The sequence below is a fragment of the Panthera tigris genome, chromosome B2 (assembly GCF_018350195.1).
Source record: "Panthera tigris isolate Pti1 chromosome B2, P.tigris_Pti1_mat1.1, whole genome shotgun sequence".
NCBI lineage: Eukaryota > Metazoa > Chordata > Mammalia > Carnivora > Felidae > Panthera > Panthera tigris.
The window spans coordinates 5,151,149-5,171,225 of record NC_056664.1 but is presented as its reverse complement, the minus strand read 5'-3'; the positions used below and the strand labels follow the sequence as shown (position 1 = coordinate 5,171,225).

Sequence of the window (20,077 nt, the reverse complement as noted above, 5' to 3'; positions counted from 1 at the left end):
CTCTCTCAAAATAAACTTTAAAAAAAAAAAAAGGAAAAGAACTTATCCTAGGACTGGCATATTTTGTACTAAGGGCGGGGAGAAAAACATACTATTACCCCTTTTCTAGTACCTAGAATAAAACCATGCAGATCACAAAATGGGATCAGAAAGATTAAATCACAAATCACTTAGTCCATTTCTCAAGTTCTGTTGAACGTGGCATTCTTAGTATTTCATTTCTGCATCATGGGGTCTTCTGAACATTTCATTAACTAAACATCAAAAAGAAAGGAAGCAACTTTAAATAAATTTGGAAACACTATCAGCAGTTAAAGGCTGAGTATTCTTTGCTTGTTCAGGAATACGTGCTTCATCTGTGCTCAACAGAGCAGACTTCCCCGGAGCAGTAAGCACACAGGGCACCCAGTTCTTGATTTCCGAGATTTCCCTCTAAAAGCACCCTGGGCTCCTTGGAGAAAATAGTGGATTCCAGGGCTACGGGGCTGAGATAGGGAAATTGACATGAACATTTCTTGTGCTTGAAAGTAAGCAAGCTTTCAAGTTCAAATTGTAAGAGGCATGCAAACTATGTAGTTTTGGGAAAGAGGAATTGAATCCACACCATGTAGGTAGATAATCCATGGCAGAGCTGGGAGGGCTCTTCCTTACAATAAAATGCTGATATATGTGGAGGGAGGAGTAAATAATGGAAAATTACCAATTTGTAGCTATCCTAGTGAAAGACTGGTTACAGCAAAAATCAGAACTCCTCAGTAGAGCACCTGATGAAAAGCAGGGTACTTCCACGTTGCTCTCCAGATTGCTTCTTGGTTTCAAGGGGGGAAAACAGTAACTTTACAATGCAGAAACAGGCCTTGGTCAATCAAAATTAACATTAACAAAGAGCAACTTGACAGTGCACTTCTGGATTGGGTGCTGGCCAGAATAATCCCAAATTTAACTCTGGAAAAAGAAACAGCATTCAAATGCAAAATGAGGAACACCTTATATTTTTTTAAAAAATTAGCCTACTCTTCAAAAATGTCAAGGTTATTAAACAAAGGCTAATGAACTGTTCCAGATTAGAGACTAGAGATGTGACAGCTACATGCAACGGTTTAAAAAAGACTTGAGGATATTAGGACAATTAAAACTGGAATATGGACAGGTGAAGGTGTAAGGTGTATCAACACTGCATTTCCTGGATTTGGTTACTTCACTGTGGTTATACAAGAATATCCCTGTACTTGGGACCTAGGTTGAAGCACTAGGAAGTAAGGAATAAAGATGTACCCATGACATATGTACCAAATGCTCAGATCGTTCAGAAAAGACAAATATATATATATATATGTATCTAGAAAAAGTGGGAAAAAATGTGGCTAAGACACGGGTAAAGGTTATACAGGAGTTTTGTGTATTACACCTTTTCTAAATTTACTCTAAAATAAAATTAAAAACTGACTTAGTGAATACATCCAGTATAATTCAACATAGTAACAACAATGAAGAGTCTGGATCCTACAGAGACAGCTGGCCTGGTTTTAAATCTTCCCTGCTCCGCACGTGAGCTTGGGCAAGTTACTGAACCTCTGCACCTCTTTCCACTCAGGCTTGTGAGACCAGAGCTTCAAACAGGACCTGGCCATGATAAACATTCAAAGCCATGATTTCAAGTAGATTCTAAATTTTCAGTTAATGAGAAAATGTGGAAGCATTTTGAAATTAGTACTTCTTGGGGCGCCTGGCTGGGTCAGGTGGTGGAGCATGCGACTCGTGATCCCAGGGATGTTGAGTCCAAGCCCCCAGTCGGTGTGAAGCCTACTTTAAAAAATACTTTTTTTTCCATGAAGCAAGGAACGAGGCCAACCTGATACCTGTTAAAGCTTACAAAATGTCTTTGATTCCTATTCTTGAAATTGCAAACGCAAATGGTTTTTGTCCTGAGTTTACTGTGTGCTATGGACTGTAACATAACCCCCAAGGTCATCAGTAACACCACCCAGCGACTTGGAAAAAAAAAGTTACCACTTGAGTTTTGTGTATTCACCTGAATAGTCAGGGAACTTTCACCTATTTTATTTAGGTTTTCATTTTTTTCAAATTCCAACCAGAAGCTAAATACATTTGGAAACCAGTAAGCACTAAGTTTTACTCCAAAGGAGTAGGATCATTCAGATTTACTCCATAAAAGTATGCAACCCTTAAGCAAAGCTTTTCTTCATTAAAAAGAAAAAACAAAAAACTATACAGTAGTCTTTCCTTATGTTCATTGCACAAAATGAGTTCTGCTTTTAGAGCTTTGACACTCAATTTTTTTTTTTTTTTTTTTTTTTTTTTTTTAGCAATTTAAGATGCCAACTTTAGTAACTTTTTTCTATTCCAAGAAACCCTCCTAAGTTTTCTTTTAGGATGGTGTAGAAACCAGTATTTCTGCACAATTCACTGCATTTTCTTTGTAATAAAAACCTCTTCTCTTTAAAACCAAAAAACAAAAACCAAAAAGGAAAGTCCTCTCCCTATCATGATTTCTGCAGCTATGCATGGATTTCTCAGTTTTACAGCTGCGTTAGCTACTTCAGACTCCAGATCTGCTTTAATGTGTAGAACTGTATCCACATTCAGCAGAATACTCTTTTATAACAACAACTTGGGGAAAGAGATCTGGAAATAAAATACATACATTTATTTATGAGTACCAGGAAACAAACATGGCCCAGTAAAACATGAGGCAAGAATGCCTACAATGAGATGCTTTTTTTTTTCTTAAAAGATTTCTTCCCCGTGGTTGTATTTTTTTTTTTTTTTTTAAACAACCACTTGTGGTCATTAGAATGAATCTGACAGTGCTCTGGAACGACGGTGATTACGGCAAAGCTATTCCGTTTGTTTCAATGTTATGTATACCTTTTACATTCCCTTCTCACCCTCTAAATACTGATGACAAATGTCAGAGAGGCAAAAACCAGCATAAATGGAAAGACCATCAAAAAAGAGTATCACCTTGTGCTTTCAGATACATTTAAGCATTTCAGTGTACAACTGTCCTTTCACTTCACATTTTTAGCAGAATGCTGATGCAGTGCAGCAAATATGCAAAGCATCTTCTTTCACACAGTCTGTGCAGAAGACACCTAATTTTTTTTAAGTTCTGAGACACAAATAATTAAAAAAAAAAAAAAAAAATCCAGGATGAACACGTTTCAAAATGCATAGTGTTCTGTGCATGAGTCCATTTTCTTTAAACTCTGAAAGAATAAAGTGTAAGAAAACAAGGAAACAAAATGCTGCTGCGCTCCCTGATCCTTTCCGCTCTGCTGGTCAGTCCCCTACTCCGGCATGTAAGGACGGAGGTGGTCCTCTATGGTGCCAACCGCCCAGTGCGTAAGCTGTTCCTGCGGCAGGTAGAGGCAGATGCTGCATAACTTGAAGATTGTAGCTTTGTTTTTCGGAGTCTGCAAGGGGAATCATTTTAATCTTAATAAAGAAGACCTTTACATAACCCATCAAGTGTCACATGAAGTCAATCTCCCATAATTCTATCAAGCGCTTACACACAGCAATAAAGCACACAGATCAAGGGAACAGATTACAGTCTGTACCCACAGGGACCACAGTCTAGTTAGGAAGACACAACCTTGCCATATAAAATACAGAAAGAATAAGCATGATTATAAACTAAACAAACATTTAGAGAGTTTATTCAAACAAAAAACTGAAGTCAGAAAAGTCAACTTGGACAACTTGCTAAAGGAAAATAAGGTTAAAGGCCATAGAGACAGATCTTAACAGAAGTTTGAAGTCCTGTCTGTATATACAAGGACAACAAAAGTGTCTAGAAGTGAGGGCAAAGATTTGAAATAGAAAAGAGAAAGATTGAAGCATAACCAGGGGTAAAGGACTGGAAGAAAGCAAAAATATTACCAGAAAAATAAAACTCTAAGTATTATTTTTAGAAAGTAATTACTTGGGGACACCTGGGTGACTCAGTCAGTTCAGTGTCCAACTCCCGATTTCAGTTCAGGACATGATCTCTCCGGTTTGTGAGTTCAAAACCTGCATCGGGCTCTGTGCTGACCATGCAGATCCTGCTTGGGATCCTCTCCCCACCCACCCCCCAACATCTCTGACCCTCCCCAGCTCTCTCTCAAAAAACAAAACATTAAAAAAAAAAGTCACCATTTAACATCTAGCTTATGGCAAGTGTGCTAGGTGCTTTCACAGATCACCACTGCCAGTAAACGGAAGACGGAATCTAAAACCCTTGAACTGCCCGCCTTCAAAGTTCTTTTCACTTCAGCACCTTTAAAAAAAGCAGTCTCTACATATAAATAAACCACATAATGCACATATATTTTTTTACTTTAAAGAAATTTCTTAAGGTTATTTATTTTGAGAGAGAGCATGAGTTAGGAGGGGCAGAGAGAGAGAGAGGGAGAGAGAGAGAATCCCAAGCAGGCTTCACACTGCCAGCACAGTGCCTGACGTGGGGATCGAACTCAGGAAACCACGAGATCATGACCTGAGCCAAAACCAACAGACACTTAACCAACTGAGCCACCCAGGTGCTATTTTTTCACTTTAAATGCTACAACAACCTTATGAATATCGTTTATTCAATTTAACAAAAAAACACACTCACAGAAGTTACCTGTCCAAGATTTCATAGCCAGTCAGTGGCTGCATGTGGATTAGAACCCAGATTCCAGGCACGTGCCTCTCTACCACATTCCCTTCCAAAATTATCATTTGGTCTAGCTCTTTCCATACATCTTGCATTACGATGAAGGACATACGATCTCTGCTAGATGACTGTGATCAAGTTCTTTAGTTTCCTGATTTCCTCGCCTCTAAAATGGGAGTAAGAAGACCTACGCCTCCCAGGACTGTGGGGAGGATGACGTGAGCTCATGCCTGTACGGCTCCTTGAGGCCGGTAAGTAACGCACCCTGCGTCGGCCACCCTGTTGGGTCCCTCGATCCTCTTGACAGGGCAGGTATGGCAACACATCTCCGGGTCAGGAAGACCAGTAATGACCGGAGTGAAAGATGCACCTAAGAGCGCTGGAGACCAGATGCATCTACAGTCAGGGTTGACACCAGCCATCGCACTGCCCACAATTAAGGTTCCTAGGACTTGGGACTTTCAATGCAAAAATCAGGGCATTCCAGACAGACAGACAGACAGACTGCTGGTCACCCTACCTACAACATGAACTTAGCTGACAAGCTTACAACTTTCTTTTCATTAAAAGGATTCAAGCTATTTGCTTCATAAAGCATAAACATCTGACTTTGATATAAAACAGAAGACGATTTCCTACTTATTTAGCAACGTTACTCCTTCAAGCCACTAGCCGTTTCCATATAGTATTATTGACCTGTACATTTGCGTGATAATTGGGGTGTCTGGGTGGCTCAGTCAGTTGAGTGTCTGACTTTTGATTTCCACTCAGGCCATGATCCCAGGGTTGTGACACTGAGCCCTGCGTAGGATTCTGGGCTGAGTGTGAAACCTGCTTAAGATTCTCTCTCCCTCCCTCTGGCCCTCTCCCCAGCTTACACTCTCTCAATCTCTATTGTGGATTCCATAATAGAAGTCAACAGCCTGCTATCCAGTATTATCTAAGTAAGTTACTCAAATGAAAGTACACTACAAGTAATTAAAAAGGAAAACTAAGGCAACTTCAAAATATCCACCATAGGAGAGCTAAGGTAAAGACGAAACAGAAAAGAAAACCCCAAAACCCACCCAAGTCGTATGTTTTTTGTTAGTTTTATGAAATGCCTCCACTGAAATTAAATTTCTTCCCACAGTTCTTACTTGTATCTATAATACCATATGTGTTTTAAAATGTTCTTACAAGATACAAAGTCAACATATAATCTTCCTAAGGAGTCTTCAGTTCCTTGAAGGTAGCAGTATGATTCACCTTCATGTTTTTACTGTCATACTCTCTAGTAAAAATAAATGATGTTCTACAATGCATAACTAGTATCATAAATACTTTCTAAATCACCTTCCCGGTGAGGCCTTCTCTGGTGACACCATTTAAGAATTCCGACCCGATGGCTTACGTACCCCGCACCATCTTCTCTTAGCACTCATCACAAGTGAGTTGCATACTGTACTTCTCTGCTGCTGGGCCTCCCCTACCATGCAGTGGGAGTCCCTGATGACAGAATTTCTGTCTAATGGGTTTGCTGTTGCACAGCACCTGGCACATAGTAGTAGGCATTCATTTGTTGAATGAATGGTAATTAAAGCGATGCTATTTTTAAAGGTTAATAACAAAACATGTTATAAATTCTAAGTGATGATACTCAGGTTTAGGTTGATGAGATAAACAACGTTCTACAGAATAAAAAAGAATCTGGAATACCTGCATCACTTAAATTGAAAGTGCTTATTTAAAACACATTTGGATCTTTTAAATACAGATGTATTTTATCCCTTCAGATTTAAAAAAAAATAATCTTTTTAATTAAGTTTATTTATTTTTGAGACAGAGCGTGAGCAGGGGAAGGGCAGAGAGAGAGGGAGACACAGAATCCCAAGCAGGCTCCACGCTCAGAGCTGTCAGTACAGAGCCCGATGTGGGGCTCCAACTCGCAAACTGTGAGATCATGACCTGAGCCGAAGTCGGACGTTAAACCGACTGAGCCACCTAGAAGCCTCCAGATTTTTATTTATAAGATCTAAGGCTAGAGCGTCTCAAAACATAATCTGTGTTACTAACCACCTGAAGATTTTGTTCAAAACATAGATTCTGATCGAGTAGGATTGGGGTAGGGCCTGACAGTCCACATATTTAAGAATCTGCTATGATCTGTTGACCGTACTTTACTTACAAAAGCTCTACCGCAGGGTTTCTTAAAACACTGTTTTGGGGCGCCCGGGTGGCTCAGTCGGTTGAGCTTCCGACTTCAGCTCAGGTCATGGTCTCGCAGTTTGTGAGTTCAAGCCCCGCGTTGGGCTCTGTGCTAACAAAACAGCTCAGAGCCTGGAGCTTGCTTCGGACTCTGTCTCTCTCTCTGTCTCCCCCTCCCCCACTCATGCTCTGTCTCTCTCTATCCCTTGAAAATAAATAAATGTTAAAATTTAAAAACAGGGGCGCCTGGGTGGCTCAGTCGGTTGAGCGGCCGACCGGCTCAGGTCACGATCTCGCGGTGCGTGAGTTCGAGCCCCGCGTCGGGCTCTGTGCTGACAGCTCAGAGCCTGGAGCCTGTTTCGGATTCTGTGTCTCCCTCTCTCTGACCCTTCCCCGTTCATGCTCTGTCTCTGTCTCAAAAATAAATAAACGTTAAAAAAAAAAAAATTAAAAAAAAAAATTTAAAAACAAAAAAACCACGCTGTTTTAAGTTCACTGGAGTTTACTAGAATCATGACTTTTAAAAGCTCTCAGGCAGTTCTAATATGCAGCAAAGCTTGGGAACCACTATTCTAGGGTAAGGCCCAGGGTATCTTTTGATTTTTAAATAACTTCAAAAATAATGCAGTTTTTAAGTGGCAAAACAGAATTAATTAACGCATATGGAAAAATAATTTGCTGGGTGCCTGGGTGGCTCAGTTGGATCTCCCCGTTTGTGAGTTCGAGCCCCACATCATGCTCTCTGCTATCAGTGCAGAGACTTCTTTGGATCCTCTGTCCCCCCTCCTTCTGTCCCTACCCCGCTTGCACTCATTCTCAAAAATAAACATTTTTAAAAAATCTTTTGCTAACAAGTTTTTTTTTTTTTTTTTTTTTTTTTTTAGTTTATTTATTTTGAGAGAGAGAGCATGATTGGGGAAAGGGCAGAGAGAGAGAGGGAGACAGAGAATCCCAAGCAGGCTCCACATGGCTCAAACTCACAAAACCGTGAGATCATGACCTGAGCCAAAACCAAGAGTTGGACACTTAACCAAATGAGCCACTCAGGCACCCCTAACGAATAAGCTTTTTAAATGAGGAGTTAAGTGGAATGAAGGAAGGCAGGCAGGCAGGCAGGCAGGCAGTCAGGGAAAAAAAAATTAAAATTAAAAAATGCTTACCTGCAAGTGCTGTCTGTCAATGAAGAGAAACACTGACTGGTTAGGATTGTTGACAACAATTCCAGTCTTGTCCTTGCGGCTCAGTACATGCAGAAACTGTTTTTCATAGTCACCGTGATGAAACTCAAATTTGGCCTAATTAAGAAACACATTTACATGTAAGTACAAAGACGTTACCCTACTTGAAACATCTACCGCATCCATAGGCATCGAGTTGTGCCATCCAATGCGGTAGCCAACTGTGCCTACTCAAGTTTAACATATTAAATGCATTTTAAAATTCAGTCCTTCGCTAACACTAGCCACATCTCAAATACTCAATAATCACATGTGGCCAGTGGCCACCATTCTGAACAGTCTGTTGAAATATACAGCATTGCCTTTATCACAGAAAGTTCTAGTGAATAGCACTCCATTACAGAATTTGACCTTCAAGAAAAACACTGCATCAGGGTGACTAGATCCTCATTCTCAATGATTTTAGGCCAAATTCTATAAAACTAGATTTTCAAACCTACGTGGCTCAAGACTTCCAACATATTTGGTGTCCCCCAACGTAATGCTTAAATAAGCCAAATGACACCTCCCTCCTTTTTATTATAAAGAACACAGTACAGATAGCTTTTACGAAGAGATGTATTCCAATCTCAGCAGTACATGTCACTACTTACGTGACCTTGTACATATCCCCTAACTTTTCTAAACTTCAGTTTCATCTCAGGTTCTAACCCATCAGGACAGTTAAGGGGATTAAATGATACATAAAGCCCACACCTGAAAGGTATCCAGTCCTAACATAGATGGATTTGAGGATGTTATGAACCCCTCAAAATTTTAAAGATGTTTTTCATGTGGGGTTTTTCAGATTAAAAAAAACTTTAAGTTAGGAAGAAGTATTCTCAAATCAGAACATCCTTTTACTCTTTTAACATGAGGAAAATCAAGTCCATCCTCCCACAAAACGTCCGTGGAGACACTAAGTGCTGGGTGAAACAACCAGGCTAATGGAGAATTCAAAAAGCAGAGAAATCTTAAAGATCTCTTTATTTATATAATGTTCAATTATTTTAAGAAAGACTGTTAGTCCATTTTACTCAACTTTTATCTTCTTATGTCAAGACAGCAAGAAACACTGACAAGGAAAAACCAGTTCCTGCGATCTAGAATTTGACTGCCTAGCTTCTCTTATAAGCCATAACACAAAATGATATGCTACCCCCACACTGGTACATAGAAAAAGGATATTCGACTGTATCTCTGCACAAATTCAAATATTTATGAATATGAAAATAAGGCTACTAAGGCTCTGACACGGCTCAAAAGGACATGCACATGCAAATATAAAACCTAACTTGCTTCTGGGGCGCCTGGGTGGCGCAGTCGGTTGGGCGTCCGACTTCAGCCAGGTCACGATCTCGCGGTCCGTGGGTTCGAGCCCCGCGTCAGGCTCTGGGCTGATGGCTCAGAGCCTGGAGCCTGTTTCCGATTCTGTGTCTCCCTCTCTCTCTGCCCCTCCCCCGTTGATGCTCTGTCTCTCTCTGTCCCAAAAATAAATAAATGTTGAAAAAAAAAAAAAAAAAAAAAAACCTAACTTGCTTCAAATCTTTCCTAGAATAAGCTGAGGTTATCTGTAAAACCCTGAGTTCCTATCTTCAGAGTGCTACGTGAAGAAGGCAGAAATAATTAACACAGCAGGTTCTGTAGGCAGTATTAGCAAATGATTGTGGATTGGGCCTTGAAAGAGGACAGTAATTTTCCCTGGGAAAGCGCTAAGAAAAGGTAATTTGGAAAATGCCATTCCAGGAAACAGGGCCAACATTAAGCACAAATGTGTCAAAATTAAAATACTATTCAAGCAAGTGGGGCACCCGGCTGGCTCAGTCAGTTGTGCATCCAACTTGGGCTCAGGTCATGATCTCACGGATCGTGACTTTGAGCTCCGCAACGGGCTCTGTGCTGACAGCTCAGAGCCTGGAGCCTGCTTTGGATTCTGTGTCTCCCTCTCTCTTTCTGCCCTCCCTGCTTGCACTCTGCCTCTCTCTCTCAAAAATAAACAATTATTAAAAAACTTAAAAAAAAAACCAAAAAAAACCAAAAAAACAAAAAAACTGTTCAAGTAAGAAAGCTTCAAGTATTCCAGTATGGCAAATACCAGGGAGAGACTAGAAGAGGCCAGTAGAACATCACACTGAAAAGAGATTTCAGTGAGACTGAAAAGGGCTTCTATGTTTCTGTGGCATTTCAATTCTATCCTATTGAATACATAAAGGTTTGGGAAGGAAGGAATAGTCCCCACCAAAAAGAAAACCCTAATAAGCAGCATGAAAGCAATGCTGAGAAGTAACAAAATATTTGAACAGTGTGATGAAGAACTAACGCAGCAAGAGCATTTAGGGACAAAGAGGAAAGGAGAGATTTTAACGTGTACCTCCTAGTACTTTGAATATAGTAGGAACTTGTTAATGAAAAACAACCTTTACTCTGGTTCCTACTAAATCTCATTACTATTCAAACTTTAAAGTGCTTCAAGGGGCGCCTGGGTGGCTCAGTCAGTTGGGTGTCTAACTTCGGCTCAGGTCATGATCTCGCAGTCCTCGAGTTTGAGCCCTGCATCTGGCTCTGCTGACAGCTCGGAGCCTGGAGCCTGGAGCCTGGAGCCTGGAGCCTGGAGCCTGCTTCAGAATCTGTAACTCCCTTGCTCTCTGCCCCTCCCCCCACTGACGCCTGGTCTCTCTCTCAAAAAAAAAAAAAAAAAAAAAAAAAAAAAAGTTAAAAAAAAAAGTTAAAGTGCTTCAAGAGTCAAAGAATCAAAAAAACAAAAAAAGTTTTCAAATTAAAGTTTATCTTTCCTTCTTTCATTTACCTCAAGAACTAAATTATTTATATTTATGACCTCTCATTCAGGATACTAATTTACTTTAAATTACAGGGGAAGTAAGTTCATCTTTACACTATTAACTTGTTTCCCGCAGCTGAACTCTAAACTTACCTCTGTCCTATATAGTGCTTATAGTCAGTCCACCTCTACCCTATATAGTGCTTACACTCAGTCCATAATATTAGGTTTTTATAATACAGGGCACTTCCCACAGTACAGAGTAGCAAATTCTGAGCATAAGCTTTACAGGATTTACGTCTTGACTGCCACTTAACTGCATGACCTTGGGCTGTTTAGCTAATCTCCAACTGCCTCAGCGTCTTCCTTGGCAAAAGGAGGCTCCTGTCTGCATCGTTATTGTAAGGATGAAGATTAAATGTATATATTCAGGAGACAGCCTAGCACAACTCTCAAACACCATTATTTGAAAAAGTAGTGCTTGACTTGAGACAAGACTATTTTAACACAACTATCCCAAATAAGGTCTCAGAGGAAAAGAGAAGAGAATAGGAAATTTTTAAAAATACAGGGAGAAGTGAACCAGAGTTTCCCAGTGAAAAATTCTGAATGAAAAAAAAAAAAAATCCTTCCAGTGCTTCTGGACAGCAGTTACAGCTGATGCGTAAGACATGCTCTGATAACTACAAACATGCCCCATCATTCCTGGTCTTCCTGCTTGTCACATTAAACTTCTATTCTCCAGCACATCCACGTGAGTTAGTATCATCCATTAAAGGAAAACAAGAATACGCAATACTTTTACCCACATTTAGGGCTGTATGTTAACTTTAGAACTTATTTCTGTCAAATGAATCTTAGAAAAAGAACGATAATTTGAGCTGTTGTGCAGAACATTACCATGGGGACAGGGGGAGTATACCAATTTGTTCATACACAAAAGCACCATAAAGATATTCATAGTAATGGATAAATGCAAAATTTTTTCAATCATAATTTTTGCTATTTTTATTATAGATAGAAGTATGATTGATGTATTTATGACATTTACATATATGTAGAATAAAACTTGGCCATACCTGACCTAGAAGTAACCATATTGGTATTTCAGGGGAGATTACTTTACTTTCCCCTATGCATATAAAGCTACCATACATAAAATTAGGATCACTGCCTCAAGGGCAAATGCTCTTCAACACTAGAAACTAGTACATCAAATGACAAGCCAAAAGTTAGCAGGGATGTCCAGGAAGATTACTTCACCACCACTACCAGATTTACTCCTCTCTTGTATAGTTTTATACACAAATCTACTTTTAGGAAAGGATTTCTTATATCAGACTCCTTTGAGAACCAGATGGTTAGGTATACTATTTTGGGAGTACAATTTCAGAGGAGAGATCACCTGAGTTCATTCATGGGCCCCTCTGTAAATCTATCCTCAAAGATTTTCTCTAGCCGTTATTTCAAAGACACACTGGAGTAGTTAGGACCACCTCTCATTCTCAAGAAATTCTGTCACCCAAATGCTTTCTCCTCTTGCATCACAATATCCAAACAGACGAGAGCAACTCATGAGTTAAAACTGATTAGAACGCATATTCTCAAAAAATTTAAGTTAGGCCCTATTTACTCACTTAAGTGCACACCACACTTAGAATAAAATACCTGAACAGGCCTAAAAGGCTCATCAGATTCCTTCCACCTAGAAAACAGGAGACAGACAATTTTTTCAATATCATTCCGAGGCCAAAGAATGAAATCCATCTCCTGAGTACAGCCAATTACATCCTATAAAATGACCAAAAAAAAAAAAAATTACTTTCAAAGAAACAAAGTTGTAACAAGCAATGAATGTCACCAATTACAGGTTTGATTACAGAAACATTTCACAAGTACAGAAGGTGCGTGAAGTATCATTTTATGTATTAAGAGGTAAGAGGAATAGAACAGTACCCAATCTGACTAGCCCATGGCCTACTTCTAATCTTTATCTTGTAGAGTCCACATACTCAGTCCAATGTCGCTCATATCAAGACCTAGATTAATCAGCACATGGTGAAAACTCCAACTCAGGCTGATTTTTCTGGGTAAGTCCCAGTATTTTTTATTCCCATTCTTCAAAAGCAGAACCTAGTTAATATATAAGCAAAGCTGTCTTGGTATTTTTATTATATACTTACACAAAACTATTTACTCCATTCTTGTTTCTTATTATCATAGTCCAGCGTATTAATTTTCAAAGGCCAGTAAACCTTTCAGACCAGTACATGGTTGTTTCTAACCTTCCCCCACGCCACTAATTGTGGGGATCTCCTGTTCAAATAACTTCCAAAGAGTTGCAGAAATTTAGAAGATTGACAGCAGTAATTCCTTCTACTTTAACTTATAAGGAGCACGTCAGTTCTCTCCCCAAAGAAGAAAATCCAATAAACAGTAACATAAAACATTATTCACGGCAATAATACACACTGCTATCAGCATAACACCACACGCAAAAAGTCATCCATGTTTTATTTGAAGTCAACTTCATTCTTAGGGGGAAAAAAATGCAAGTTTAACTTGTAAAAACTTACCAAATCAGGACAAACAGAACTTACCCTTCTCATAGACTGGTATCGAGGAGCATGGAGCTGTACCACATCCTTCTGTAAAAGCTCTATGGAACTTTCCAAGGAATAGCTAGAATCTCGCACACCTTTCAGGATATTTTCTTCGTAATTATTTGTCATAACTGGTATAACCTCAGACACTTCAAAAAGTGCTGATTTTTTCTTCTAAAAGGAAAAAAAAAAGTGTATTAACCCACCAATAGTAGCACATTGTCTTTTAACACCCAGTTCAACCCCCATCACTCCCGTTACCCCTACCACACACAAACAGGCTATAATAAGAATGTTTTACTGCACACTCTTACAGTATCCAGAACAGGTAACTTATTTTAAACAGTAATATTTCTTAAACATGGTGAGAGATAGAACACTAGACGCACCTAATGCTAAAAAAAAAAAAAAAAAAAAAAAAAAAAAAGTGATTTACTCTTGATGTACTTTCATTTAACTGATTCTACACAGTTAAATTAAAATCTCAACAGTTTAAAAACAAAGCTGTACAAACTACTGTTTTTTAACTCCTTAAAAGAGTCAAGTATCATTACCACTTTTACGTATTACATAAAAGTGTCAATATACGAAACAAGAAAAAAAATTAAAAGACGACCAAACTGAGTTTCAAATTTACTTGTAACCAAGCACTCATCAATTTAGGTTATAAAATTCATGAACTACTCAGGACAATTGCCTGGGTACTGTCCATTCAGAGTAAAAATGGGTTTTCATGGTGTTAAAGAACTAGATGGTACAACTCAGGGCATCTTCTATATTAAATGAACTAACCTCACCAAGTATATCTTGGATTTAGTTCTACTGAACTTATAATACCTTCAATTAAAATCTGATCTTCTCAATTCTGCAGTCAACATATTAACAAAAAGACAAAATGGAAAAGTCAATCCCTAGTACTACCCAATCTTGTGATAATCACTTCAAAACAACCACTCTGAAATCACTTTGCAATGCTATATACTCCAGCAGCCAAGAGCATCCTTAAATACAGGCATACCTTGGAGATATCGTGGGTTCAGTTCCTGACGACAGCTATAAAGCTAATATCACAACAAAGCATGTCAAATTAATTTTTTGGTTTCCCAGGGCGTATAAAAATTATGTTTACACTACACTGTAGTCTATTAAGTGTGCAAGAAACATTATGTCTTAAAAAAAATAATGTACATACCTCAACTGAAAAATATTGCTAAAAAATGTTAACGATCCTCCGAGCTTTCAGCAAGTAGTAATAACTGATTGTAGATCACCATAACAGATACATTGATTAAAAGAAAGCCTAAAGTATTTCTAGAATTACCCAAATGTGACACAGAGGCATGAAGTGCACAGATGCTGTTGGAAAATGGCACGGACAGACTTACTCAATCCAGGGTTGCCGCAAACCATCAATTTATAAAAACCAAAATACCCACGAAGCACAGTAAAGTGAAGAGCAATAAAACCACGGTATGCCTGTACAAATACTCTTCAAGAGTTAAGAGTGGGGTAAATACCCAGGAAACTTCCAAATATTAAATAGATGCCACACTAAGAATCTATTTCTGGTCTGAAATTAGCTCACAACTTCGGTGCGACAATTAAAGCAGTAGTTCCTTATACTCATAACCTAATCTCATGTCAAACAGATCACTGAAGAAACTGGCCATTTTAAGTTGCAAAAAAATAAATACTGCTTTTATAATGTTCTCTTTGACTACTCACAACTCAGTTGTTTGCTATTTAACCGTGGAGTTAATTCTGATTCCATTCACCACCCCCCCCTTGAAATTTCAATGTCTTTAGGTCCTTTTGAATTTTAATAAATTGCATTTCTAAACACAAATTAACCATTACAGTATTTAGTTGTTCCTAAAAATTAAAGTGTATTGTAATCCATTAAATGTACGAAGAGAAAAGGTATCTTTAGCAAGAAGTTGAACAGACTAGTTTCAGCACATAAACATCTTGATTCTAATTTACCACTTTCAAACGTCCTGCTTTATAGACAATCCTTCAATTAATAATGTTCTCCACGTAACTCTACATAAATGTAATTTATTGTAAAACAGAAATGCGAGTTTTACAACGTTGCTCCCCCCAGGTTAACTAAAAACAGACCCTACTAAGCTTTAGAGTATTTCCAAACCAACAAGTCCTCCAGCCTTCCACGGGGAGTTACCCGGCCCGGCACCAGCTCGCGCAGAGAATTCCCCATAAGGGTCGAAGTGAAAGCACACACGTAGACTTCTGTCAACCACTCTTTAACCTAACACGCAGGTATTTAAGGGTAACAAATAACTTAATATACACTTACAAAAATCACTTGTGCTAATTCACGTTAAGAATTTTAAATTACCTTCTCCTTGAATACAAAGGCAATATACATCTTGAAGTCAAACTGGTCAGCTAGAGATTCTTTTTTCTTTCTAAGCTGAGCACGTAGTCTGTTCAGAGCTTGTTTCTTCCGGGAGTTTGGGTCCCCCATTTTGAAATACAGGTGGTACTAAAGCCTTTGGAAATTGTCACTAAACTATGGGCACTTTTTCTTAAGACTCAAGTACAACAGAAACAAGTCATTTTTTTTCCTGCTAATATGATTGAATAGCTAAAATCACGACTGTAACCCAAAAACTGCACCTTCTGGCAATATTAGCAGACTGTCATATTACAGGGTCAAGAAACAAAAGCTGCTGTCCAGTCATGTTTGGACAATAACGTTTGGGGTTATGGGGAAAGAGGAAGGGGAGGAAGGAAAGACAGAGAGGAGAAAACACTTGGAACTAACTTTTTGGAAAACGCATTTGGCTTAAATGCCAAAATAAAGGCTTTGGGGGGAAATGAAAAGCCTATTATCAGGATTTAGGTGTGCAATAAAACACAGCTGACACCAGTCCAATCCTTCAAATCCATCCGGATTTTTCCCCCTCTTTAGAGAAGGGATTATGATAAGGAACGGGGGGGGGGGGGGGGGGAGTGTAATGATCCCTGCTTTCCAAATACCAAAACAAAAAAAAATTATAAAGGGGGGGAAAGAAAAACCCAACCCCCCCCCAAACACCAAAACAGGGTAGGTGAAGGAAACCGAAATATCCAATTGGGTTTTACCCAGCCAGACCCATGGCTGCAGTACCTAATCAATTCTTAAGTTATTCCAGATCTCACTATTGCTATGTATTGCCAGTGCTTGTTATTGATTACACTTGGTGGTGAGCAAAGAGAAAAGTGCAAAATCGGAAGAGAAGGAAGGGGAGAGGTACAGGGTTTCCCTGCAATCAACTACAGTGTATACCGGGGGCGGACAGGTGGTGCCCAAAGGAGCCGTGAGAAGAAACAGCGGAGTCATTACCAACTTCCCCATCACCCACATTTTCACCCTCAGGCGACTGCTAATGCTGCTGCCATGGAAAATCATGATGGCAGAGAGCAAGGGGGTATATAACACGATGTAACAGTTATTCCGGCTCTGTGGCTGGGCCTGATTAACGCCCGGGATCCCAACACCCCCAGCCCTGCAATGAGTCCTACATTCCCCAAGGGAGCCTTCCCTAGGAATCTGGCCCCGTTCAAGATCGTGGGGAGCGCGACTTATCTTCTTGCGAGCATTGCTGAGGCAAAGGCGGTGGGCTCTTCTCCCAGACAGATCCCAGGCAGCGCCCAGGGACCACCTGCCTTCCACCCCCCAGGTCCCACCCCCACCCTTTGCCTTCAGCGGCAGCGACTCACTCGCACCACGGGAGACACAGGATCACTCGGGTTTTCACTCATTTCATCGTGGAAACAATTCCCGCCCGGGTAGAGGAGGCGGGAGAGGGAAAATGGGATGGATCAGTGGGAAAAAAAGAAGATAGTTGTGTTAATACGAATTACTTTTTAAAGTACGCCCAGCCCACCCCCACCCCCCCCGGAAAAAAAAAAAAAAAAAAAAGGCCCTGAAGTTCCCGGATTAAGCTCGCTCGCTCTCTCTCACGTTGAACAGACCATGTTTCCCGAGTTTGGCTAGTTTAGGGTGGGGTCATTAGTTGGTTTCCCGAGGGGGCAGAGGGGTGGAACCGAGGCAGCTGGGACGGGGGCGGGTGACGGGGAAATGCCCTCCCTGTCCCCGCGCAGACCGGGACTCACTGACCGACGCTCGGGCGGGGTTCGGGCCCTCTAGCCGCAGCCTGCGGGCGGAGCGGTGGCGGCGGCAGAAGAGGAGGCGGCGGCGGGGGCGCTGCTCGCAGCACGGGCAGGAGCCATGTCAAGAGAAAACCACCAGCCAACTGAGCCCCTCCATCCCCGCTGCAGTGCGCACTGTGACCGGGCCGCCCGCGCTGCTGCCGCCGCTCAGCCCCCACCTGGGACCCATAGTCTGGCTCGGCGCCCCGGGCGGCGGCGGACGGAAGGACGCGGAGGCGGCGGCGGCGGCGAGAGAGAGAGAGAAAGAGAGAGAGAGGAGAGAGAGAGAGAGAGACCGAGAGAAAGGAGAAGTAACGAGGAGAAAGAGGGGTGGGATTGGTACTGGCGGCGGAGGGGGAGGGGAGGAAGGGGAGGGGAGCCCTGCGCTACGGGGTCTGTCAGCGAAGCAAACCCCCCAAAATAAAGTTATTTCAGTTCAAGCATCTGCTCTCGAGTCTTTCTTCCCCCACGGTCGGGTTCCGGCTCTCAGGAAGGAAGGTCGAGGAGACCCGGAGGGGGCAAAGCCGAAGCGGAGGGTGAGAGTCCGCGGTGGCACAGCCTCGTTTCCCCCCCAACCGCAGGCTGCGGAAACGGCGGCGGCCTCGGGCGCCTCCCGGGTCCGGGGCAGAATCGCGTTTGAGGAGGGGAGCGAGAACAAACAACTTAAAATGGCAGCGACGGCCGCTGCGTCACACGCCCCTCGCCGGCGCCGCCCAGAACTCTCTGCGGCTGCGCACCGCGCGGGCCGCCACCATCTGCACAGAGCGAGGGGGGGGGAAGGCCGGAGGCGGAGAGTGTCCCGTGGTTATCAAGCAGAGAGGAAAGAAGGGCAGCAGGAGAGAGTATGAAGAAGCTTTCCAAAGGATGAGTCTTTGAAATTAAACTTCTTAGTTGACATTCCCGCCTCTAAGGAGAGTTTGAGAATAGAGACTCCCCTCCCGAGCAGCATGGAGTTTCCACGGGGCGTGGCAAGTTGCAACCCATACTCCCGCCGCCCCCTCGGTCTGGCTGTCCCAGCTCCTGAGTTGGCTCCTCGCCCCACCCGCTCACGGTCGTCATAAAGCCACGCCCTTCCCTCGCCCGCACAAAGCACCCGGATGGAGTCCCTCTTCCGGGGTCTCGGTCGGCCCCCGCGATAGGTCTGGCGGCGACTCTGAGCTGAGCCAGCGGGCTGAGAGTTGGCGGAGGCGGGGGCGGAATGAGGGAGGGAAAGGGAAGTGTGATGGGAGGTCGGGGACGATCCCCGTTTCACCTCACTGTGCTTCACTTCTAACTACAGGGTCTGCGCGCAGGGTCTTGCAGCGAGAAGCTGACAACTCCTTTCCAGCGCCTGGAATGTCAGCCGCGCGCTGCGGAGAGTGTCTTCCACGGGTCCCACGTGGCTCCGTCCCCACCTCGCCACGTGCGCGGTCAGGGAGGGCGGTCCTCAGGCTCTGAGGAAGGTCACCGTTGGACGCCTTTAGAACGTGGCTGCTGTGACTTGGGAGAACGACAGTTGCACCTGCGGATCGTCCCGCGTTTCAGAATACAGTTTCTACTGGGATCCCCCAGGACCTGAGAGACCTAGTGCCCTATGTAGTTCACGGTCTTAGGAAAATAGGAAGAGGGTACTGTGGGACGTTTGCGGATGAATCAAGGGCGTTGAGGCCCATTTTTCAGAGCTCTGATGTGCTGATAACGCAGTTATAAGTCGGTAATCAGCAAAAGTCAATGCTCGACAGAAGTAAAGCTACACTCCTTTATGAACTCTACTCAGTATGATGAAATTTAGAAGTCCCTCGGATTACTGCCCTTCACTTGAGAAAATCAAAATAGAGTACCTGCAATACCCTTTTTTTCCCACCCATGACCCAAAAGAATTGTGAGCTACCATTCCATATAAATTCTTGTCCAGAACTGAAAGATGAAATTCCTGCTACTACTTCCCTGATTGATTTTCACAATCACATACTGATAATTGTAAATCATCACTATTGAAGATTTAGGGTAGTTTATGACATTTAGTTACCAAAAAAAGATATTAAAAAAATTAACACTGGTTCATGTCTTTTTTTTCCCTACGAAGAACATTTTTTGTTAAAGCAGATTGTAAGTTAAGCTTTTTAAAATAATTGTTTTTTAGTTTATTTATTTTGAGAGACAGAGTGAGCAGAGACAGAATCCCAAGCAGGCTCCATGCTGTCAATGTGGAGCCCAACTTGCCGCTCAAACTCACAAACTGGGAGATCAGGACCTGAGTTGAAATCGAGAGTCAGAGGCTTAACCAACTGAGCCACCCAGCCGCCCCAGCAGATTATAAATCCTTATCAGTACAAATACATACAGCTTACATTTGATTGTGAAGCCAACATTCAAAAGTAAAAATGAGATGGGATCTCATGTTACCAAAGGTCAAGTGGCTGCAACTGGCAACAGGATGCTCTGCTCTCAAGTGAGCGGACAGACTCCCACACAGCTAATAAAACCA

At 41.8% G+C, this 20,077-nt stretch overlaps 1 protein-coding gene and 1 long non-coding RNA gene across 3 annotated transcripts; one reads left to right on the top strand and one right to left on the bottom strand.

Moving 5' to 3' along the window:
• Positions 1–2,018: 2,018 nt before the first annotated feature.
• On the bottom strand, positions 2,019–17,335 carry CB2H6orf62 (chromosome B2 C6orf62 homolog). 2 transcript variants are annotated; one of them, XM_007074421.2, is made up of 5 exons: positions 17,179–17,335; positions 13,450–13,626; positions 12,518–12,640; positions 8,014–8,148; positions 2,019–3,437 (listed from the first exon to the last, which is right to left on the bottom strand). In XM_007074421.2, exons 1-5 carry the CDS (start codon positions 17,218–17,220, stop codon positions 3,312–3,314), a joined length of 603 nt encoding a protein of 200 aa, XP_007074483.1. In that variant the 5' UTR covers positions 17,221–17,335; the 3' UTR covers positions 2,019–3,311. The 2 variants fall into 2 exon arrangements, with proteins under 2 accessions (XP_007074483.1, XP_007074482.1); XM_007074420.2 differs by lacking the exon at positions 17,179–17,335 and adding an exon at positions 15,812–17,166.
• Positions 17,336–18,398: 1,063 nt separating this feature from the next.
• LOC122238536 lies at positions 18,399–19,648 on the top strand. The gene is made up of 2 exons (XR_006217460.1): positions 18,399–18,749; positions 18,890–19,648. It is a non-coding gene; the product is annotated as an uncharacterized LOC122238536 (long non-coding RNA).
• Positions 19,649–20,077: the final 429 nt, after the last annotated feature.